Genomic DNA, 19,107 nt, shown 5'->3' with positions numbered 1-19,107 from the left:
GCATAGATGAAAACAAAGTGTGTATTATGGTTCCATAAGAAGAGGTACAGAACTCTAGAGGATGATTTGTAGCAATATATTCAAGATTATTTATAGTTATTTCAACCTCTCCCATACAGAGACTTAGGTGCATTCTACTCACATGCTGCATTCTACTCACATGCTGGTTTGCAGATCCAAACCAAAGACTGAATCCAGAAGGGTCCAGGAGGGTAAATAAAGGTCCAGAGTGCACAAAGCTAGAGTAATTAAGTGAAGAAAAGTCCTTGGAGTATAGAGCTCAGAATGAAAACCTGGGAATATGGCAGGAAACCGAGCCATAAATGTACAATAAAGTTAAAGGTTAGAAACTAGACAAAATCAAGGGGAAAACCTAGAACAAACAAGGAATGTCCAAGATAATTATTATGTGTACCACTAGAATTTTGACAGCTTGACTTTATCGATGAGCATATGTGCATGCGTGTTTATGTGTGTGAGTGGAAGCAGACAACGGCAAACAGAATTTGTTCTAGACTATTTAGCAGTGACTATTTGGATAGATGGAACACGGATGTAGTCTTATGTTGTATATGCAGCATGTACTATATAGTTCTAGTATTCCTTACTACAATAGAAATCCACCACTATACAGTTTAATCATTATATTAAACTAACTAACTTACAGGTTGAGGGGTTTCCATGCACAAGGTTACCATATTTCTTGTCGTATATCTTAGCACTGGTTCTGTGGAGTTATATCTCTGAATGGTCAAGTGTGTCATGTGTCTCTCCCTTCATATCATACACACCTGCCCCTCACCCTCACTTTGTTTGCACAGCTGTTTTTAAGTTTGAATTGAGGCAGTGTTGCCCTTTGGGATGTAAATTTGAGTTATTAATAGTCCAACATAGCATAGTAGAAAAATCTGGTATGTACACTGCAACTTTTTATGGTGATATGTACTACATTATGTAAACAATATGTGTTTTACATGAATATGTTTACCCAATACGCTGTGGTAGACCGTAGAGGTGGTCTGTCATGAATGTCAGTTTTCAAAAATACCTCAAAGCTCTCTGAGCCATTATGAATACTGAAGTTATACCATATGTTTTAAAAACTACTTTTAAATATTTATACATTATGAGCCAGTGGTTCCTAGGAGAACAAGAAATACCAGAAACAGTTTTATTGCAGTGCTTTATAGAATATATATATTTTCCCAAGCTTGACTTGTTTCAGTGTTTTGACTTAATATTGATTATCATAATTAATTTGAAATACTTATATTATTTCTTCCCTTAGAAGTTGGAGAGAGACATTCTTTTAGTTGTTTTTCCCATAAAGATAGAAATGCACTCTAGGAAACACTACTAGTCACCCATTGAGATTCATACGTCTCTTATTCCTTACTCACTGAACTTTGATTTTGTTCAGGCGTCGGTTATTGGGAGGGTTGAGCCCATCTATAGCCTCAGAAATAGGTGACTCTCAATCTAAATTGGTTATGGTAATTCCATTTATTTAGGAATGGATATGAAACACAGTTCTTACCTGTGAGTCATGAAGAGCATATCTTTTTCTAGGAAAAAATGTTTTTTGCTCTTAAAACTGAATGCAAGACAGCAGGGCCATCACTTTTTTTTCTGCCTCTGGACTTGGTCATCTGTATGTGTTGGTTCAGCCTAAGAGGTTTCTCTCTGCCTACTATGTATTCTGTCAGAAATTGGTGTAGTGCTCTCACTGAATCCTTCAGGCCCAGACTGAGGGATAAAGGATCATTTTACTTTTCTTGTAAGTTTATATGATCATCGCAGAGGCTTAAGAGTGCAGGAGGAGTAGAGAAAGAGCTGGGACCCTAGAGAGTCACATCAGGTGGTTTCATAGAGCTTCTTCCCTGACCTTACGAGGAGCCCCTGCCAGGAGCAGCCCTTGTCAGGGCACAGCTGTGTGCTTGGTCTTTCCCCACCTCTTCCCAGCCCAATGCCAGGGAGTCTTCTGGTATTATTAGCGCCCTCCAAATACTGCAGATCTTCAGAGCCAAATATAAATAGTGTAGCCCTTGAAAGCTTGTAGCCCACCTTCATGTTTACCCCCAGCCTTAATGTGTTGTTCCAGAGCAGTAAGGTGACTCTTGCATCAATACCTCCATTGCCTTTTGTTTTTTTAACCAGGGAAGGGCTGTAGATCATCTTTTAGTGGTATCTTTCAGTCTGGTCCTGCCATTTCTGTATAAAACAGAAATTTGTCAAGGCATATGATACCTATTCTACGGTAGATTGTTTCTCAATTTATGTCACCAGTAGGAATTTTAAGGGAGAAGGCTAGATACTTATATAGTCATCTTTACTGTCTTTGAAGATTAACAAGTGGTTTCATTGCTTTAAATTTAGAGATACTTCACCTGGAAAGTTGAAGGGAAGTCTGAAAGTTGAAGGAAAGTATGTTGAGCATGTTATTTGAAAATGTAACATGCTGTTTAAAAATAAGCTTATCTTGTATTTTGAGATCTTTCAGATGTCCGGTATGTGGTATTAAAAATAATAGTAATAGGGCAATCTTAGCTAGTTCATATCAGCATTAAACCTTGTCTTCTGTCATATAGAAAGGTCTGACTAATTTCTACATCAAGTAAATAGTAGTGAGTTAATCCCATCATTGCAACAATGCATGCACTTGCTGTCTTTTCAGTAAGTATTTTCTATCTCATATAATGCATATTTTATTCAACAAATCTGTTTGTCTGCTATGGGATTTTAATGCTAGAAGTTTGTAGGATGTAGAGGAATAAAACATGGTCATGGTTTTTTTTTTTTTTTTTCAAAAGGGCATGTATTTAACTTTCATTTCTGGTAGTGTAGGAGATGTGATATTTCTGAGGAACTCTCCTGCTACGTTCAGCTAGATCCTGCCTAAATCAAAAAGGGTATTTTTTAAAGCATTGCTGAGTCCACAAAAAATAAGGGAAATCTCCATGGATCAAGAAAAGTCAAAAACAGAAAACTAAAAGGAGAGAAAGGGAAGGGGAGGAAGAGGAGTTGAAACGAGAGCAGGGAACTGTGAGCCGTAAGGTAGCAGACAGTGTTGTCTTGAGGCAAATGCTGGTCACTTTGGGATCTAGAGACGGATGTTGAACCTCCTGCATGGTAGGGGAGGTAAACCTGAAAAGTCCGTACTAAGCCACGACCTTGAATGAGACGAAGCAGTCTCCAGTCAGCTCTATGCAGAAGCAAATTCAAATCCTTTTGAGGGACTACTTCCCAAATTCAGGCCCTTGGAATTCCTACAGATTAAAATATACCAAATGTATGTTTCACAAATGGAAACACTGAAGCTACTAATGGTATTTGTGTACCATGGCAAACTTGAGCTCTGGTTTCATAGCCCTACCAGGGGTAGAGTACAAATGATAAAACGTGTACTTAGGCACACCCAGAGGGGAGGCTCATAGCAAGTACTCTTACAAGTTGAGACCACAAAGGTGGGAACTAAAGTTAGAGTAGCTGTAGCAGGAGTAGAAGAAATTGAAACAGTTAAGATTGTTTAGAGGAGTGGGAGATAGAGGAGAAGGGATTGGCAAAGACTATTGTCAGGTTTCTGTTTTGAGCCACTGGATAGTTGGTGGTGCAACTTACTTGATAGGAAACACTAAGGAAGGACCAAGTTTCAGAGCAAAGTTTTGAACATGTATAGTAAGTTGAGATTGTTTTATGTGCAAGTGATCATATTTTGGGAAACTTTTTATAAATACAGACATCTAAATACATGGAAATGGAACTATTCTAGCATAATCACATAGAATTTATTTTCCTCTTTTTGTCCAGAAAATCTGTAACATAGTACCTGACATTGGTTCATATGGTTTAAGGGTGTGAGGGCCAAAGTCTGCAGTTTTATTGGCCTTTCACTTATGGTTGCATAATGGCTGCTACTGCTCTAGCCATTACAGTCCAAATGGAAAGAATTATGAAGATGAAAGTGTTTTCCCATCTGAGACAGCATCCTTTAAAGAACTTGCCTGGAAATTCTACCCAACAGCTTTCTTTCCTTATAGGCCACCTCTAGAAGGCTGAGAAATGTAACCTTCTAGAAGGGCACATTGCAGCTTCAAATGAAATCAAGATTCTATGAGTAACAAAGAAGGAAAAACTAGATATTAGGTAGGCAATTAGCATTCTCCGCCACGGGTGTGTGTGTGTGCGTGCGCGTGCATGCATGTATATAATATTAATGCATGAATAGGGTACTGGAAGGGAGTGAAAAGGAGAGTGGGGAATATAATAGTATGTACAGTCATGCCTTAGTATCCACAGGGGATTTGTTCCAGGAACCTCCTGCGGATCCCCAAATCCACTGATCCTCAATCCCTTATATAAATAAAATGGTGTAGCACGATGAATACAATCGGCCCTCCTTATCCATGGTTGTGAAACCCGTTGATACGGAGGGCCAACTGTATGTGTAACAGAATGTAGTTGTATCCGTTGTCCTTTTCTTCCTTTTAATAATATAACCCCTCTTAGTTTTAGCAGAGTAAACATCACCCAGCCACCCAGCTAGACTACTTATCTCCCATATAACAAAGTTCAAGCCAGTAGAATGTGAGTTAAAATGATGTGTGCACCTCATTTAAAAGGAAGCTGCTTGCCACCCTGTTTCTTTTCACCCTTCCTGCTTGCTAAGAAATAGCAATTAACCTTGATACCAGAGTTGGTACCCAAGTCTTGAGGGTAGCAGAGCAACCGTACCCATGTGGTCTCTGGATAACACACTGTGTACTGCCTGCCTTCCTCTGGGCTGTGGCAGAAGAGTGATAGACTTCTCTCTTATTTAAGGACTTATGTTCTAAATATCTAGTACAGAGGAATTTAAGGTCTCGTCTACATGCTTCTCCATTGTGTGAAACTTTTACCTTAAGACTGTCACTATGTTTGTATACTATAAATGTACAACAAACCAACAATAATACCAACAGCAAACAAAAAAAATTATATATGATTTGTATATGTAGATATATGATTTGTAAGTGATTTCTTAGAGGTAAGGAAAAAAGAGAATGTAAGTGTTAAAAGAGCTATTCCAGCTAGATGGTAAAAATTATTTCTTGTTAGGTCAGGAAAGGCTTTTCGAAAATAGTGACTTTTGAATTGAGCTCTGTGAGGTAGGATTTAGGTAGGCAAAAATGTGGAGAGGAGCATTCCAAGTTTAAGGAACACGGTGGGTTAAGTTAAGGAGTGGCCGGTGTTTCTACGCAACCTCCTCTCCAGTGGGAACATCCTGAAACCGGCCCCAAATGTGGAGGGCGTGGGGAGACCAAAGGAACAAAGCAGACCACTCCAGATAGCCAGGAGGCAGGTTTAATAAACAAGGCAATTTAGTTATGAGGCTTATCTTGAGTGATCACAAGGTGAGTAGTTTACTGCACCCAGCCGCCAACATCTTAGAAACTTATATAGAGGCCTTAACTGGGTTCGGTCGTGGACACAGGCCGCCTCAGCTGCGCTCCGTCACGTGCCCAGTCCGGTTAGTCTCAACGCCACATTTCTGTCTCTAGGCTGTATCCTTGGAGAAGCTGCTCCAGTGACAGTCTTTTCCACCAGGAGCCCCATGATCCAGATCACTCAGGGTGTTCATTCGTGTCCTCGTGTGATTTAATAAAGACAACACATTAATAGACTCATCAGCTTTGAACATGCAATATTCTATTTGGATAATGACACAGACGCCTCCTTGTGAGGCAGTAATGATGTCCAAGACCATTCTATTTTGGAGGACAGCTTTTCTCATTAGAGACATTTCAGTTTTCATTATGCACAGGCTTTTTTGGCTTGCTGGATGAATTTAGTTTTCTATATCACTACCTAGTATGTATGTAGACAGTTAAATAGATAAAGCTGATAGTTGAAATTTTATTTAAAAAGTACTTTTTTTCTTTTCAGTTAATATTTGTTCTTTGAAAGATACAGGATCTTACGACACACAATGGGTGCTGGTATTTTTTATTCTATTCCTTACTATTAAATTTATAAGGTATTGGTCACAATCCACTAAATTGATTTCTTGACCAATTAATGAGTTGTAGCCAGTGGTGTGATAGTAAATGTTTAAATGGTTAGCTGTGGTCCCTGAATCAAAGTCCTCGTACATAGCGTTTCCTGATTTCTATGGTGTAAATACGCCCCGTTTGGCCACTTTCAAGCACCAACCTGGTGTCACTGAATGCTGAGCTGGGAAGATAGGACACAGTCCCCTCTCTCCGGAGCCAGTGTGAGCAAGCTTCACAATTTGAAATAAATAGAAATTTATGTTTGTTATAAATAAATTTGCTCATGTAAGCTGCAAATCAACATTATCTATAGAGCATCCTAAACAGTGTCTGGTATATAGCAGATGCTGAATATATATTTGTTGAAAGAATGAGTTGCTTTATTTTGACAAATTTGAAGAATATTTATGTCTTCCTAAGTTTGTTTCTTTTTCGGTCATCCAGCTTTTCACATAAGGCCTTCAATTTCTCAACTAAATCTCACAGGGATTTTTCAGATTCATAAACATCTAAGTTGAAGAGGAAATATTTTACTTCATTTATGTATCATGGTGCCTACTACATCACATGTTCATTACTTGAATCTTTTCTAAGAATTTTAGCATAAAATTTGAGAAAATAAAAAATTATTATTAAAAACAAATTACAAGTGGTTGTTTATATTTCAAAATAATTCTTTGAAGAAAAGAAAGCTTTAAAAACAAGTAATTTGTAAATGATTGATAATATTTCAAATTAATTCTTCTCAATGAACTTAATTTTAGCCTTTCTATAAATCATTAGTATTTGATCCATTAATATTTGAATCTGAATTTTGGGGCATGGAAATTTCCTGGCAAGTCCTACTAATTTAAAGCCAAGCTGAAATTAAAATGAAGACTCTCTGAAATTAGGAGAACATGAGAGCTGATTTAGTAACAACTTTGGGCATTAAGAATATCACTGAACGTTTATTAAACATGGAATGTGCAGAGATGTAGGAAACACTCAAGAAACTGTACCCCCTTTGCTAGATACCAGGAATTTCTAGATAAAACAATTGAAAGAAATTTACAACCCAATGGGAAGACAGATAACAAAAGACAGTGTGAAAGGTGCTTTATTAGAGTTATGCATAAGTTACATTGGAGGCACAGAGGTAGCGATATCTAAATGTTCAAGGAAGTCCAAGAACACGGCATAGAAGAGGAGATGCTTTGACTGACAGGAGTTTTACTTCTGTTTCTGCAGTGCTGTGGCCTTGGATAAATCAGTTAGCCTTTTGAATCATATGTAAATTAGTAAAAAGAGAAAGCTGAAATTAGATGATTTTGGTGGTTTCTTGCTGGCTTTAATAATATGATTCTATGACTGGAATGTAGCTTCCCAAAACATGCCTTTCATTCTAACTGAACCTCACCTATATTTATCACAACATTTAGGTTTAATTTCAGTATCTTTTTTACTTTATGTTGGGTTTGCGTAAACAAATAGTGTGCTTTCCTTCTATGATTCTGCATTTGAATGATAATGTAGCATTTTTGAAAACCATACATTTTTTTCTTGAGGAAGATTAGCCCTGAGCTAACTACTGCCAGTCCTCTTTTTTTGCTGAGGAAGCCTGGCCCTGAGCTAACATCCGTGCCCATCTTCCTCCACTTTATGTGTGGGATGCCTACCACAGCATGGCTTGCCATGTCCGCATCGGGGATCCAAACCGGCGAACCCCGGGCTGCCAAGAAGCAGAATGTGCAAACTTTCCACTGGGCCACTGGGCCGGGCCCTGAAAACCATACTTTTAAATCTGTGCCAGTGTAATAATGACTGTAAATGTTGTTTTTCCCAAAGTTTTATTTGTTTGGTTTTTAAGAAGTAAAATTAATCTGACAGTAATTCCTAGTAAATACATATTTAAGTTTTCATTTTCTTGACTATCAGTTAAGTTATTAGCTTGTTTATTAGCTTGTTGAGTAATTCAGAAACCATCAGGAGCTATCTCAACTTGAATAAGGTATTGCTCTTGTAATCTTAGAGCAGATAAATAGAATCTGTCAGCCTTGTAGATTCAGCTGTTTATAAGCTTTTGTTACAAGATCACATTACTTACTGTTCAGCTTGGCTTATGTCTCAGAAAAATTCTTGCCAATTAATATGGGGTGAATACAGAGATGTCTAGATATACTTGGCAGTCTGCACAATTACCTCACACAGACAGCTGTGTCTGATCTTCACTTAGTTGTATGTTTTCTAGAGTATTGGCACTGATTTTACTTTTGCCGTAGGGCATCCATTTTCTTGCTGCCTAGAAGTAGTTAGAAATGGAGTTTTAATATATTTTACCCCTTTCTTTAATTTGTACCTCGCTATTTTTTTGTGACTAATAGAAAGTGGTTTTTGAAGGTCATGCAGGCTGTATTTATTCAACGTAAAAGAAGTTCTTCCTTGCTCATGGTAAATAAAAAAAGTCAAGAATGTAATTTAATCGAGAAAGAAAATTAATATATTCACTTAAAAGAAGTAGTAAAGAGAAATATTTTATGCTCAAATATAAAGTTCTATGAAATCAAAACTGATAGAAATTCTTACCAAAAGTTGACTGTCAAACTAATATAAAACAGGATTTTAAAAAACTAGTTTACTTTCTACTAATTTTATGTATAAATTTGGATTTGTATACTGTAGAGCAAATGATCTTGAAAAATATCTTGCTGTAGTGTTCTCACATTGCTTTTTTCCCATGGTAAATAAATTATAAGCAAGTTGTTTAAATTTCTTTCATCATCAGTCTGGCACAGTGAGCAAAGTTTTTATAGGAATGAAGTTACAGCATGATTGATAATATTAGTGTAAAGACTGTCTCATTGACAGTGTGTCAGGTGTTCCTTATGTGTCTCAATGTAAACTCTTTTATCAAGACTAGAGTCTTGAAAAAAGACTGTAAAGAGTGTGTCAAGAGTGGCAGAGGAAGCTTGTCCCCCACAGTGAGAAGCACTCTTGGGGAGCTGCTGTCACAGAGTTTCAGACCAACAGTGTTTTCTCTCAGCGCCCAGACTTTGCTGTTCTTATAGTCATGCATAAAAATATCAAGACTGTAGTATCTAGACTGATTCATTAAGAAACAGTGTTTTAATGTAGATATGACTCTATTAGAGTCATATATACATTTTTAACTGGGTATTTATTTTCTTTTGTATGTACACTAATTTACATATTCCCTTAAGACTATATTTCCAGCTACACTTTTAACCAAAGGATAAGGGAAATACTAATATCTTAAGTATATAACAGAACTGTAAGTGGAGATGAGAAGCAGAAAAAGGGATGTTGTAAGTAGGGGTATACCTGGAATGGTCTAGAGAGAAACAAATGGGAAATAATAAATTATTCCTTTACTATTGACTAACCAGCTATACTCCTTTATAATATTCTGTGAAGCAAAAGCCTGTACATGGAATATATATCTCAGTGACTTAGATTGAAGGTACATTCTGGTGAAGGCAGAAGGAGAGGGCGGGTAGGGGCTCAATCCTTATTATGCGATGAATGGATTAATTAACATGAACGTATGATCATTATGCTGTGATTTTCTTTAAGTGTCTTGAATTCTAGCGTCTTTCTCTAGTACCTCCTTTACAATTTGAATCATTGTTGACAGCTACACATAAATTTTACCTTCTTAAGTTACCAACTTTTTATACCCATATTTAGTCTAATCATTTTAAGAGAGTAAAGCAGTTTTTAGAATTTATCTACTTGTAAATTATCTATTTATTCCCCTTCTGGTTGTAGCGTTTTGAATTTATTCTTTAGTTTATTATGTTACTAAGGCTGAGGAGTGTAGGTCTGCTTTACATAGTTGTTTAATTATATTTATCCTTGTAGGGTTTTTTTGTTTTTTCTTTTTTGAGGAAGATTAGCCCTGAGCTAACATCTACTGCCAATCTTCCTTTTTTTTTGGCTGAGGAAGACTGGCCCTGAGCTAACATCTGTGCCCATCTTCCTCTGCTTTGTATGTGGGATGCCTGCCACAGCATGGCTTGCCAAGCGGTGCCATGTCCGCACCCGGGATCCGAACCTGTGAACCCCAGACAGCTGAAGTAGAATGTGTGAACTTAACTGCTGTGCCACTGGGCTGGCCCCCCGTTGTTGTTTTAATATATTTGAAAAATCTGTAAGATATAAATGCTTCAGAAATCTGAACAGTTCAATATAATTTTAATATGCCTTTTTCCTTAGGTAATATTTTGAATGTCATATACACTTAACCTTATTTAAAAGCTAAAATGAAATATCAAGAAATTTTCATAAAATTGTCCTATAGTCTTTGATGCTAAGTTTAAACTATAAAACTTAAGGTGGGAAATAAGTTTCTAAACTTTTACAACTAAAATCCAACGTCATCTTTGCTTGAGAGTGTGTCAGTCTCTATATGGCAAGTTTTCAGATACCCTTGAGGAATATTTGTAAGGAAGCCTAAGGAGTCTTAGTCAATCCTGGGAAAGAATGACATGGAACAGAGACTAAACTTTAAAAACAAATGAAAGGGTTCGCAAGTGATATATATTTGGCCTTTTTTTTGTTTTTTAGATTTTTTTATTTTTTTCCTTTTTCTCCCCAAAGCCCCCCGGTACATAGTTGTATATTCTTCGTTGTGGGTCCTTCTAGTTGTGGCATGTGGGACGCTGCCTCAGCGTGGTATGATGAGCAGTGCCATGTCCGCGCCCAGGATTCGAACCAACGAAACACTGCGCCGCCTGCAGCGGAGCGCGCGAACTTAACCACTCGGCCACGGGGCCAGCCCCCTATATTTGGCCTTTTTAAAGAAACAATATTTTGTGGAAAACTGCAAGATGCCTATCAACCTAAATTTTATTTTTATTATAAAGCATTATAAAAATGACACAGAGGCATGTCACACAAAAAAGTAAGCTTTAATACAGTGCTTTAAACTGTGAATGAACTCAGAATATTAAGCAACATTTACTTATTTATATATTTACCTTTTAACATAACTAATATATAATAATATAAAAGAAATTCTGACAGTATACAGACATATACAGTAAAGAGTGAAAGTCCTTATCCAGCATCACTAGCCATAGTGACACTCCCTTCTCGTGTTTCTTCCTATGCTTGTACATACACAAATCTGAATATGTACAAATATCTAAGGGTTTTTTAACAAAAGGAATCAAACTGAATGTAATGATTCATTCATTCATTTATCTATTCTTCCAACAAATATTTATTGCGGGTCTACAATGTGCCAGGTACTTTTCTAGGGGCAAGAGAGATGGAAGGAAAAAAAAGTTCCTGCTAATGACATTTAATCCTAGTGTGTAGAGACAGCAGAATAAAAAGCAAACATTTATATCTGGTTTATCAGATGCTGATAAGTGCTATGGAGAAAAATAAAGCTAAATGAGTGAGACTGGAGGGATCCAGTTTTATATAGAGTAACCAGGGAAGGCCTTGTTGCTGAGATCACATTTGAGCAGACAGTTGAAGGATGAGGAGGAAGCCATGCAGTTATCTTGGAGAAATAGTGTTCCAGGCAGAGGGAACAGCAAGTAAAAAGCTCAAAGGCAGGAGTTTGCTTGCCTTTTCAAAGAACACCAAAGAGACTAGTACAACTGAAAAAAAAAAGTCAAAGCAGGGAGATCCCTTAGGGAGCTCTTACTGTAATCCAGATGAGACGTGATGGTGGTTTAAATGAGAGGAGAGCATTAGAAGAAATGGTTAAATTCTGGTTATATTTTAAAAGTATTGCTAGCAGAAATTATTGACAGATTCAATGGGGATATGAAAGAAAGAAAAAAGCAAAATATAACTCAAAAATTTTGACCTGAAACAATGGAAAGATGGAGTTATCATTTAGTAAACTGGATATGAATGCCAAAAGAGTAAAACTGAGATAGAAGTTGTTCCATTCTGGACAGGTTGAGTTTGACATGCCTTTTAGAAATTAAGTGCAGAAGTTGTGTTATCAGTTGGATAGTCAGTTCTGAATTTCTGAGAACTGGGTTAAAGATAAGAAATTCTTGAGTTATTAACATATAGATAGTTAAATCTGAATGAGATCACTTAGGGAGTAGAAATGATGAAATGAGTAAGTACAGGGACTGAACCCAAGAACATTCCAAAGGAGATTGGTAAGATAAGGAAGACTGGCAAGGTGTTCTGATGAGGAAGAACAATACAGGACTGCCCTTTTACTTAGCAGTGTATCTTGGAGCTCTTCCATTGTTAATATGTATAGTTTACTAAATTTGTTTTACACTCTACAAAGTTTCTTGGAATGCATGTACTCTATTCTATTTAGCTTTTCCTGTATTGACTGACATTTGCTTTATAATTTTCGCCTCTAACTTTCATAGTTTTGGTTTTTACATTGTGGTTTTTAAGGTGCCAGTGAAATATCCATCTGGAGATGTTGGTTATGCTATTGGTGATACAGAACTAAATTGTAGATATAATTTAGAAATTGTGGTGGGTTGAATAGTGTCTGCCAAAAAGTCATGTTCACTCAGAGCCTCAGAATGTGACCTTAATTGGAAATAGGGTCTTTGCAAATGTAATTAGTTAAGATGAGGTCATACTGGATTTGGGTGGACCCTAAATCCAATGACGAGTGTCGTAAGAGGAGAGGACAAACAGAGACACAGAGGGAAGACAGCTATATGAAGACAGAGGCAGAAACTGCAGTGATGCAGCTATCAGCCAAGGATTGCCAGCAACCACCAGAGAGAGGCAAGGAAGGATTCTTCTCTAGAGCCTTCAAAGGGAGCATGGCCCTGCTGATACCTTGATTTTGGACTTGCAGCCTCCTGAACTGTGAGAGAATACATTTCTGTTGTTTTAAGCCAGCCAGTGTGTGGTAATTTGTTAGAGCAGCCCTGGGAAGCTAGTAAGGAATCATCAGTGTGTATTGAAATATTGATAAGCTTGCCTAAGGAAAGAGTATAGATCACGCAAGGGTTGCACTCGCTGACAGTGAGTGCCTACAGTCTAATATAGGGTAATTTAGACAGTCTTATTATGTCTAAGTTGTACTGTAAAAAGAGTAAAACCAGTCAAATGTGATACTTGGTTACCATACAAATTGTTTAGTACCTATTATATTCTACCTAGCTCCTTCATACATTTGTTTACCAACTGAAGGCATTTGAGTTTATGAGCTTTTATTCAAAGAAAGTATGAAAACAGGATGGGGAGTGGGAAGATTAAGCCTTAAGAACATTTAATAGACAGACAGAAAATAATCAGCTCTCAAGGGGATATGAAGAGCAGGAGGCCACAAATAAGAGAGAATGGAAGCCAGATTAAGAGAATGTTTTAAGGAAGGAGTATCAGAAGCTCCTGAAAATCTACAGTGAGTAAGAAAAATACTCATTGGGTTAGGTCTCATAGATGCCAGTGGTGAGGGAAAGAAGATCTGTTGGAGTGATATAGTTAGATGTGTGTATTTTAGAAAGATAATGTTACTCTTAATGTAAAGGATGGATGAGAAGACCAAAAGAAAGGAAAAAGAGAATTAGTAAGTAGGTAGTATTGCATTTACCAAGTCAAGAGCTAGTGAAGATTGAAAATGAAAAGGAGATATAGAGGATGTGTGTGTAAGAACTTGGGGATTAAAGGGGAGAATAGTATAAGATGGTTGTAAAGTTCGAACTTGTGTAATTAAGTGGATAATAATATTATTGACACATGAAAGAACAAACTAGTAGAATCTCCGTAAACTGCCCTAGGATCTTAAAGTTGCTAGTTGTTTTGGGTAGGGATGCGGGGAGCCACGTGCATCAGTTAGACTCCCCTTCTGCTATCCCTCACACTGTTATGAGGGTTGAAGAGAGAACTTTCTTACACACGGATTAAGAGTACATACCCTTCTCTGGGTCTTCATTGTGATGGCAAAGAGTAGCTTTGTGAGCCCTAAGGAAGACAGTAACCCTCCTCCATCCTCATCGTTCTTATCACACAAGTTAGGGAACTTACTTGCCCATCTCCCACTAGCCTCCATTTCTCCAGGGACAGCCCCATGTGCTCAGTGTCTGATTGCTCCCCTCTGGCTTCCATGCTGTATCATCTGAAATCAAGAGGGATCCCAGGAGTCCTATGTATCCCTGCCTGCATCTTCCCTTTATCACCAGAAATCAACTGGGGAGCCCAGAACTCTGTGTTGCCCTGAAAAACTCCCTCTCCTTTCCTTCTTCCACCACACTCACAGCTTCACCACCATCTCCCTAGAGAATGCCAGGACTAATGCCCTCATGCCTTTGATCCCTGTTCTTGTCGGACCTCACCAGAGCCCCAGGCCTCACAATTCATTCCTGATTTCTGGGACTCTAATCAAATGTCTGTCTCTATGTCCTTTGTTCTGACTGGTCTTCCACCCCTCCTCAATTCCACAACCCTTGGGAATTCACAGTCAGTCATTACTGAAATTGCCTATGTGCACAACCTGTTCTCTCAAAGTTCCTTTATTTTCTTATCTAATCAAAACCTCGCTCCTTCCTAAGGAAGCACACTTTCCGTATGCCTCAAGCAGTGGCTTTCTCTGTCTCACTTCCCTTATATGGGTTACTTAGCCTCCTCCTTGCTACTTCTAGACTGTATTTATCATCTAATACTTTTTGAGAAATCACCACAAAACTGAATGGCTTAGAGCCACAATAACTATGTATTATCTCTCACGGTTTCTGTGGGTCAAGAATTTGGGAGTAACTTGGGTGTGGGTTTCTTCTACAGTTATGTGCCATATAATGACGTTTCAGTCAGTGACGGACCTCATATACAACTGTAGTCCCATAAGGTTAGTACCATACAGCCTAAGTTTGTAGTAGGCTGTACCGCCTAGGTTTGTGTAAGCTCACTCTATGAGGTTCACACAATGCCAAGATCACTTAACAATGCATTTCTCATAACGTACGTATATCCGTCGTCAAATGACACTTGACTGTATTAGATTTCTTTTTCCTGGAAATAATATACCCCTTCTAATGTCATATATTTTCCAGAAATACTGTTCCCCTTTCAATCTAATGTTAAGTAGTAATTTTCAGTCCAAGTAATTTTTCAGTCAAAGTTTTCTTTAGATTATTACTGGGAGAGGATCTTTCTACCTCTTTTCAGGCAAGGAGACATGCTTTTTGTTGTTGTTGTTTTTAAGGTTGCCACCTGAGCTAACATCTGTTGCCAATCTTTTTCTTCTTCTTCTTCTTCTCCCCAAAGCTTCCCAGTGCATAGTTGTATATTCTAGTTGTGAGTGCCTCTTGTTATGCTATGTGGGATGCCGGCTCAGCATGGCCTGATGAGTGGTGCCATGTCTGCGCCCAGGATCTGAACCAGCAAAACCCTGGGCTGCCGAAGCAGAGCACGTGAACTTAACCACTTGGCCGTGGGACTGGCCCCAACATGCTTTTTTCCTGATAGCGTAAGGTGAATTGCAGAGAGCAGTGGTGGTACACTAATTGTACTTTTCATTGCAAATCCATTGTTTCTTATTCTGCAATAAGTTGACTTTCATCCCCTCCTTTCCAGTGTTATGTTTGTTTTCCAGGTATTTGGTTGGGATATTAGAAGTTGGGAAATTGCTAGTTAATTATCATTTTAAGCTGTAAAATATTCTCATATTGTGTTTTTGAAGATTAACTATATCTTGGTAGAAGCTTAGTGTGTTTGTTTTTCCTTGTCTTCCCCTAATATTCTCAGTGATGCTTCTCATTTAAGTTTCTGCTCAAATATCACATCCTCAAAGAAGACTTTATGTTAATTAGGACAGAACGGTTCAACCAGTGTGCCATGGATACTTTATGGGTGTTCCTGAAATACTACTTCCTTCATCTCCTGGGTTTTGCCTCAACACAATCACCATCATCTGTTTATTCCAGTGTGATGTTCAAATTTTGCCATACTCCGAGAGTGCTGAGCTGTAAAAAGTTTGAGAAGCATTAAATTAAGATAAAGCCTTAGATGCGAAATACGTTCTGACCCAAAGTAAGAGTGACTTCAACAAGACAGAAGGATATTTCTGTTTCAATCCAGAAGTAGAGCATTAGAGCTGATATGGGAGTTCTCTACCAAAAAGTCTTCCAAGAACCCAGAATCCTTCTATTTTGTTGCTCTATCCTCTGCTTCTCTTGTTTATATGGTCCTAGTTGGCTTACCATCGTGGCCACATTCCAGACAGAGGAGGGATGAAGGGGGTTGGAAAGTGTAGGGGAAAAAGCGTACCCCCTCCCTTTAAGCATGTGACCTAGAATTTGCACACATCATTTCTGCCCACATCCAGTTAGCCAAAACTTAGTCTTGGAGCTGTGCTAGTGGCTGCATGGGAGTCTGAGAATTGCAGTCTTTAATCTGAACTGCTGAATACCCAGCTGAAAGTTGAGTCCTCTGTTACTACAAGGAACAAGGAGAGAATTGATGGGGGCGAGGGAAAAACTAGCTGTTTTATTGGTTAGCACTTTTGCTAAACCCTCTGATTGAAGTAGCACAACCCCATCTCTCTAGCCCTTTACCCTGTGCAGTAAGATCTAGGTATTTCTCTTTTTAGTTGTAACAAAAAAAACCCTACTTACTGTAAACCTTTCATTTAGCAATAATCGTGTCTCAGTTACATTGTAAAGCCTTCAGGAAAACTCAAACCACTGTTTCAAGTCATCTTGGAAATAGACAGAAGGAGCAGTCCAGGGTCCCTAGGACCTGGATAGGCTTCAAGGGCTCTATGAGTCCTGTGCACTTGGAAGTGAAATTGTTTATAGAACTTGGCAGTTAAGAGCATGGTCTCTGGAGGCAGACTGCCTGGGTTTAAATTCCAGCTCTGCCATGTACTCGATTTGCAACTTAGGCAACTTATGTAACTTCCTTGTGCTCAGTTTCCCTATCTGAAACATGAGAATGATAGTGTAATAAGAATAATAATAGTATGCCTACTTCATAGGATTGAGAATAATAGTATACCTACTTGATAGAATTGAGGATAATAGTTTACCTACTTCATAGAATTGCTCTGGGGACTAGTTAATACATTTAAAGCACTTAGCATCTAAAGCTAGTTAATACATTTAAAGCACTTACAATAGTACCTAACAATATTAAGTGCTATATAAATACTAGCATTATTATTATTTATATTCCTGGGGGAAGGTCTGTATCTTCCATCTGATTATCAGTAGGGTCTATTATAAATCTTAATTTAATACCTGAAAGAAACCACTTTCACAGTATGATCTGCATGAAACTTAAACTTTCTCTATTTTAATCAAAAATCATCTGATCCTTCATAGCAAAGAAGTTTATTTAGTGGAATCTACCTCAACAGTATTTTCTTTTAAGGAGTTTTGTTGTTTTCAAGTTTTTAGTTCTGTTGTAGTTTTTAACCTAATAGAAAATTTATGTTTATCTCAATTTTCTTTTCATTGTCACAGTTTTCGTAAAATTTAAGCTCTTATTTTCCAGGCTTTAATTTAAAATAAAAATTGATTTGTTTTTCTTTTCAAAACCTCTGTGTAATTAATAGTTCTAGATAAGGCATTTAAACATCAGCAAGTTGCATATGTAACTCTGCGAGTGATTTGGGAAGCAGGTATGTGTGATTAAGCAATGAATGCTGATTTTTTTTGTTATTACTTGAACCATACCAGTTGAGCCAAATTGAATCATAGTTGAAAATATTACAGCTCTTAAAACAATGAAGAAAAAAGAGCCAATACAGCTGTTCTTTCTCTGGAAATTGAACATTGTGGCTGGAAAAAAATTGTTGCTTTAACATTTTCAGGAATCAATTAATATTGTTCTCTAAAAAATTGCCAAATGTCTTATTTAATAAATTATTTTTTTAGAAAGTCAAGTCCTCAATAAATGTCCAGTATCTCATTACTTATCTGCTATAGTTACATTGAACATGAAAAGTTTTTTCATTTTAAATTGCTTTTGCTAAATCTTAGAGAAATAATTGGCAAATTGGTTGGTATCAGACCTGGAGCTTAAACACAAAACAGCTGTTGTTGAGAAAATACCCTTTTCATAGCATTAATATGCTTTCAATTAACAGACTGGAATGAACAGTTAAACATTACCACTTCCATGTTTAACTACTGTTTGACTCTCTCAATGACTGATTTGCTTTCTCAATAGATTATTTACTTAAACTGAAAGAGGAAGAATTTTATTTAAATAATCCATATTTTTCCCCCATCTGCAGAATGTACTCAACAAAAGTGGGGATTTCCAATGTCCTGCTATTTAAAGGAAGAAAGATGGTGCTGTGGTCGTAATGCCAGAATGTCAGCCTGTTTGGTATGGTTATATTTTTTTCTAGACTAAGAGCTTTATCCAGATGTTGCAGAATTTATTGTTTTTGGCTAATACTATGCATTAAATGCCAAATTTTGCAGAGCATCATCATTAATGCTTTTGTTCATTGCAAATTATGGGAAAAAAATGACTTGCCCTTCCAACATTATCCACTCTACATGCAGTGTGGTAACAATTTATAGTTATACTGAATTCTACATTATGATACTTTATCTTTTACGTATAATTACTTTAATTATCATATAAAATACACCAACTACCAAGTCTCAAACACAGAATTAGTTCAGTGCTTTATCGACAGCTCTGTGGTGTATTTGTGTGTGTTCGTAGCAGATCATTTGGTTTTCTAGTTTTTAATAGAATGGGAAGAATTATTATTAAGCCACTTGGGGTATCAAGTAGCTGTCTAGTCAAATACAACCTTGCTTGTTCCTGATTGGCTTGTGTCCTTAGACCCAGAACACTTAGCCCCTGGTCTTCTCTGTTTGTGTTGCTGTGTTTACAAAGGAACAGATGCAAGTTAAACAGTGTAAGTGGTTTTTTATCATTAGAAATTTAAAATATAGTTGATTAAGTAATGTGTTTAATATCCAATCCCAAGATAAATTAGTTACTATTAGGCTGTTATTTATCCACCAGTAACAGCAATATAAAAAATAGGGTACCAGTGTTCTAGATCATATATCCTGGAATTATCTTAGAAATCTATTTATGCTCAAATAATAATTTCCTTTTGTAAGTCCTCTTAAGATACTTTTCTGGGAATTTGTCTTGTTCTTTC

General features: G+C 37.3%; 1 protein-coding gene across 5 annotated transcripts in view; it reads left to right on the top strand.

Annotated features, from left to right (window-relative positions):
* The window catches only part of METTL25 (methyltransferase like 25), a 104,159-nt gene that overhangs the window by 30,850 nt on the left and 54,202 nt on the right, over positions 1-19,107 (top strand). For all 5 annotated transcript variants that reach the window (XR_011502693.1, XM_070507212.1, XM_014833833.3 and 2 more), the window contains one exon: positions 18,214-18,308. Coding sequence is in view for 4 of the 5 variants with exons in the window: in XM_070507212.1 (XP_070363313.1) it covers positions 18,214-18,308 (95 nt within the window). In the remaining variant the exon portion in view is untranslated. The remainder of the gene's footprint in view (positions 1-18,213; positions 18,309-19,107) is intronic.

Source organism: Equus asinus, chromosome 4, assembly GCF_041296235.1.
Source record: "Equus asinus isolate D_3611 breed Donkey chromosome 4, EquAss-T2T_v2, whole genome shotgun sequence".
Taxonomy (NCBI): Eukaryota; Metazoa; Chordata; class Mammalia; order Perissodactyla; family Equidae; genus Equus; species Equus asinus.
The sequence above is the reverse complement of the archived record's forward strand: the minus strand, read 5'-3'. Positions and strand labels throughout refer to the sequence as shown.